General features: G+C 34.9%; 1 protein-coding gene across 2 annotated transcripts; it reads right to left on the bottom strand.

Annotated features, from left to right (window-relative positions):
• Window positions 1–1200: 1200 nt before the first annotated feature.
• LOC104221734 (annexin D3-like) lies at window positions 1201–5034 on the bottom strand. Of its 2 annotated transcripts, XM_009772857.2 has the most exons (7): window positions 4885–5034; window positions 4020–4061; window positions 3710–3855; window positions 3010–3237; window positions 2552–2764; window positions 2352–2441; window positions 1201–1543 (listed from the first exon to the last, which is right to left on the bottom strand). In XM_009772857.2, the coding sequence occupies exons 1-7, from the start codon at window positions 4958–4960 to the stop codon at window positions 1340–1342; spliced, it is 999 nt and encodes a 332-aa protein (XP_009771159.1). In that variant the 5' UTR covers window positions 4961–5034; the 3' UTR covers window positions 1201–1339. The 2 variants fall into 2 exon arrangements, with proteins under 2 accessions (XP_009771159.1, XP_009771168.1); XM_009772866.2 differs by lacking the exon at window positions 4020–4061.
• Window positions 5035–5827: the final 793 nt, after the last annotated feature.

The following is a 5827-nucleotide window of genomic DNA, read 5'->3' as shown; positions in this document are numbered from 1 at the left end:
ATTATACATAAATTCTACATTCGCCGGCTATTTTTTAGTTTAAGTAGTTGAGGGGCTGCTATTTAAGTTAATTTTTTAATGGGGAACTTATCCAATGTGCACATCACTAATACGCAAATATGTGAAGTCCTTTTTATTTTCTTTCATAGTATTTTCGCTGGCTTTTTTATTTTATTTTTTATTTTTTTATTTTCTTTTGGTTTCTTTTGGTGATCAAATTATATTCAATAACCTTGAACATGGATGGTTTTGATTTTTGACCCCCACTTGCCTCATGGACAAAATTTTAAAGTCAAAAATCAAAAGAATTATCCATAGAACAAGCGAGAGGCAACATTTGCTAAATTTAAGTTCTACTCATAAGGCAAATAGGACCAAAAAATCAAGAGTGACACCCGAAGTGTCCAATTCCCGCAAATCACCCTCTTTTGATGGTGGGGATCCGAGCTCTCCGATCCATATGCATAGAATTTTAAAATTTTATGATTTCTTAAACTTGAGAATAGAATGTAACAGCATCAACAAAATTGTTTTCTTTTAGGAAACTTTTAGACAATATATTGTAATTTTATTTTACTTATTATATTAAATTTGCTAATCGAAATTAGTCTTCAGTTAATATGTGCGAAACTCATCTTAGCAAACTAATGAACACACATTAGTTAAAATTTGAATGCTCCCGCCATATATATATATATCTCAGGTAGCATTTTACTCAGATTTTAGCTAAAGGTTTATACACTATTTGAAGTTTTCCTAAAATGTTCACATGTTTAATAAGTTTTCGAAAACCTGTACAGAATTATGAACAACTTTAGAACACGCCAATTTTTAAAATGTTAATGATCCAAATATTACACAACTTGTATTATTACTTGTATTATTACTCAGATTTTAGCTAAAGGTTTATACACTATTTGAAGTTCCTTTTTCCTAAAATGTTCACATGTTTAATAAGTTTTCGAAAACTTGTACAGAATTATGAACAACTTTAGAACACGCCAATTTTTAAAATGTTAATGATCCAAATATTACACAACTTGTATTATTACTTGTGTTTCCTGGATCCTATTTATAAAGTTTGTCATTTCTTGCTTTTTTTTTTCTTTTTTCTTTTTTCTTTTTCCCCTTTGGTTTTTAAGTTCCTCAGCGGTGTTCCATTTCTTAGGAAATAATAGCCGCTATTTAGGCACAAACAAGTGACGAACCACAAGCTTTTATATGCAAATTCACCCTCCAACTATTAGTTTTTTCACAACAAATCCACCCAATAATGTTCATGCAGCATTTTGAGATCATAGTAGTGAAACACAACAACACAATGATCAGGTCCAAAGAGCTATACTTTGGCACCAAGCAGTGTCATCAGGAACTTCCTGTAATCACCTGATGTGTCACCAATAACTGCATTATCAAGACTAGTCTTGTTCGCGATGAAATACTCTCCCCTTACTTTCATCATATCAACTTCAGCTCGAGTTACAATGGCTCTAGTTAGAGAATCCTCATCAGTTCCTATCCCGACAATCGAGGCTCTGACAACCTGACAATTCCAGCATACAAGATTATATAAAAAAGAAGGTAATTTACTGACATTGTTCTGTAAAACGGATTACAGGATGCTATATAACAAACGCTCTGCATGCTAAAATGTAGCGAACTTATAATAAGGTTGTTTTCAGCTTTGTCCAAGTGCATTATGTATAGACAATAAATTACACCATTTGCATCTGTTTAGTAACAATTTACCCGACATTAGGATGACATGATATTTTGAAAACGATGAAATTTAGGTCTACATGATGAACTGGTTCCGCAGGACTCTTTGCTATGCCTGAGCTAGTTTACGATCTCTAGAAACAGGAAACATATTATAGTGCTGTACAGAGAGGACTAACCAATGAGCTGCCGCATTTTTCAGACTAGTTAAGCACACAAGTAACTTGTTAATAGCCACAAGGACTTGAACAAGCATGAAAAGGTATTAAAGTTAAAGGAATTTCTTCAGACTAGAGAGGCCTTTACAGTTTCCATTGGTTTTGATTCCTCTGAGACCATATTTAGCAGTTTAACACTGCTATAAAGCCATAGAAGAATAAAAATAACAAGGGGATTTTGCATCTTATGAAGCTGTTCATTATTTAAGTCTAGTCTAAGCAGAACATCAATATGCAATCTGATAGCATTTAGAAGTAGAATTCAACAGGACCATTTGATTGCATTAACTTCATTAAAATAAGGTAGGCTTGTGCTGATATCTTGACAGAAGTGACAGAAAAAAGGTGTCGGAAACGGGAAAATACTTCAACCAAAAAATAAAAATGAAGAAGAAGCTATTTGTGTTTAATTACCTCAGCAAAATGTTTCTCAGGCGTATCAATGCACCAGATAACCACTTTCAAAATAGATTCCAACAGGCCTTTTCCACAGCTCTTAATATCCTGCAAACAAATAATAAAAGTTGATTGAATAAAATGCACATAGAAGAGACAAGATGAGCAAGCAGCACTGCAAAAAGAAGGTTATACAGGCAGCTTGCAAGAAATGTAACCTGGTCAATGGAGAATCCATAATTTTGTTTATAGCACTCAAAAGTTGCTCTAAGCTGATGAACATTCCTAGTGCTGAGTATCATCAGAAAATTGTCATGATCCAACTGTTTTGTCCGTATGGCTTCGCGAAGGATAGCAGCTTCTGCATTTGCAGTACTAGGATCCACCAATTCTTTATCATATCTATAGGACCTGACTAAACCAATAAGAATCTGGCAACATCCACACAACACATCATTTAATATAAGTCAGTATAATGCAACTCAACATCGAGAGCAATCATCAGAAAGAGTGCTAGTTAGCTGATAGTGAATCATTAGCAAGGTAAGATGTCTTCAGTACTGTCCATGTTATATTTTAAGTCACTGAGGATAGTGTCTTTAGCTAATTCAAATGAGATCGGTTAAAAGATGGTATCCCTCAGCTAATAGATGTGACCAGAATTGACCATATGTACCTTTTGTACAGGCATAGGAACATTTGCTGTGATATCTTCTTCAAGTGAACAGTTGAAAAGGCCACAATATTCTTGTCTTACCGCGGCCAGATGATCAGGAGATGATGCACAAGCTATCTCTACTATCACTTGTAATTGGGTGATGGTTTTCTTTCTTGACTTCAAGGCTTCATTTGCTAGTCGCGCATCTCTTTCAGAAGGCTCATATGTCCACAGGATCACTGCTTTCTGTCACACATGAAAAGCTAAAATTAGCACTTGAAAACTTGGGTATATAACCAATGCTCAAATAGAGATTGAAGTTATATTTTGCTGCAGAAATAGTAATCTGATAGGGGCATTCTAGAAACACACAGAGAGGTAAGACATGCCTCTCAGAAATTTGCGCCTTAAGGCTTTTGACTAGCATTTTGCGGTAGCAGAGCTGGAATCTTGAGTTGGTGTTTAAGAAGTGGGAAAGCTTATGAGATATGTGACATATGCCCATTCTCAACATGAGATATATAGAACAAGGACAATTTATCTAATGTTACATAAGTGGCCATTTGTCTAGCAATTTAAGGCCTAAGATCAATAGTTATTGGAGTAATATTCTTGAACCAAATGAATCTTCGTTTTAGTTATAATTATGCCCTAGCAATTTGCACCAGGTTAGTGAGCAAATGATGAGGTTCAGAAAATGCAAGAGAAGAGATTGTACCCTGAAATCACCAGATAATTCAGCAAAAATGTCATCGACAAGGGACCTGTTGTAAAGTTGCTCATAGGTTTCTCTGATCTTCTTCCTCTGACTTGCATTTCTGTGCCCCAATACCGATATTACCGACTTCTCATTCGTTCCCAGGCCTAAGCAAGACCACATAACAAATCTCTATCTTTATATCAATGAACAAAAAGATAAAACATACTAAAGACACACATTCAGTAGGGATGGCAATGGGGAAAGGGCTGGGCCGTGCAGGACAGGGCAGAGCAGGTTCATTTTTTGCCAATCAAATTGCTACTAGTACCTTTTATGTACATGGAACAACCAGTAGCTAATCCCTTTCTGCCTATCAGTACAGAATCAAATTGCAATTAGCAGGCAGTATTCGTATTGGTCAAATTATTACTAATCAAGGCAAAATAAATAGATAACAAATACACACATTGCCACATGATCATATTTCAGCAAGCATGCACCAAGGAATTTTATTTTTTTTTTAAAAGCGATAACTACAAGAGAAAGGGAATCAAAACAAGGGTGTTTCCTTGGAAATTCTAATTTCAGTAGAGGCGATATTAGGTGAATTCTCCTCATATACCTAAGCTAAGCTTTGATGGACAGAGTTAGGCCAATACTTGTGACAGTGGGAGGTAGCACATAGGTACCTAGTGGATTAGTCTCCAGCTAAACTGATCCGAACGCCACAATTATTTTTAAAAAATCTCAACAAAACAAAAATCCAGAAACTAAAATATGCACTCCTCCTCCCCCCCCCCAAGGTGAACATCAAAGAATTCTCCTTAACCCACTCCCAACCCAAAAACTGTTCCATCAACTTGTTTAATTTATAGTCCGGTGCACCAAGCTCTCGCTATGCGCGGGATCCGGAGAAGGGCCGTACAATAAAATTCTATTGTATGCAACTGCATTTCTGCAAGAGCTTGTACGCCTCGACCCCGTGACCTTCTGGTTACGTGACAACAACTTTACCAGTTACAGCCAAGGCTCCCCTTCCTTCCATCAACTTGTTTATGATATCTTAGTTATGAATAAAAAAACTTGGTTGAAAATTGAAGTTATTTGTAAACGCACTGTACATATATATGGCATAGGAAAAGGGAGAAAATCGAAAGTAAACAGAGAAAGGAAAAGGAAGGAAATGAAGAAACCTTTGAATGCTTTCATGAGTGATTCACAGTCTTCAGTAGGAGAAGGAATTACATCTGGTATTCTCAATGTACCCATTTCTTCTCTTTCTCAGTTGCAACTTCTGCTTTCTGTTTCTAACACTTTCACTTTCAGTTATTTTTCGCTCTCTCCTTTCATGAAAGAGAAGGGCAAAAAAGAAATAAAGAAAAGGTTTTGTAGCTAAGAGACTACCCCTAACTTTTTCTAAAATCTTACTACCCATAATGCCCTTATCGTTGTTTGGACTGTAATACCCCTACGTTGAATTTTCACTCCTTTTATTCCTTTTTTTAATTTTGTAATAATGCAATTAAACAATTATCATTAGTTCTTATTCCTAATATAAAATTATTTGCCCGTTCTTGCCGGCCAGCATTTATTTCTTTTCTTTCCTTTTTTTTTTTTTTCCTTTTCCCACCTTGTCATCTCAACAACTTTTGTTTTTTCCTTCATTTCAGTCTTCATTTATCAGATGTCTGGCTTTATTATCCAAAACATTACAGGATATTATTTTCAAATTAAATGCCTGTCATTTCCATCTTATTTTCGCTATCTTCTTGTATTATTTCCAATTTTCCTAGATGTTATCGGCTATTCGGCTGGGCATCATCGTCTTCCTTTCAACTAAAAGTTTTGAGTTCCTATGAGATAAACGTTTTAAATATTTTTTCTGCATTTTTAATTTTAAGCTTTGGCATAGTAGAACGGAAGAAAAAAAAAGATAAACAAAGTGACAAAAAGATACTTCAACAAATTTGGATGACAATTGAGATAAGGGAAGTAAAAGGATAACTAAATGAGGATTTTTTTTATTTTAAAAAAGAAGGTATTTTTCAAAAGTCGTGCAACTTACTTTTTCTAACCATATATATAAATTTTACGTTGATTACATACAACTAATATACACATATAACAGATAAATTA

The sequence above is a fragment of the Nicotiana sylvestris genome, chromosome 1 (genome assembly GCF_000393655.2).
Source record: "Nicotiana sylvestris chromosome 1, ASM39365v2, whole genome shotgun sequence".
Lineage (NCBI taxonomy): Eukaryota > Viridiplantae > Streptophyta > Magnoliopsida > Solanales > Solanaceae > Nicotiana > Nicotiana sylvestris.
The sequence above is the reverse complement of the archived record's forward strand: the minus strand, read 5'-3'. Positions and strand labels throughout refer to the sequence as shown.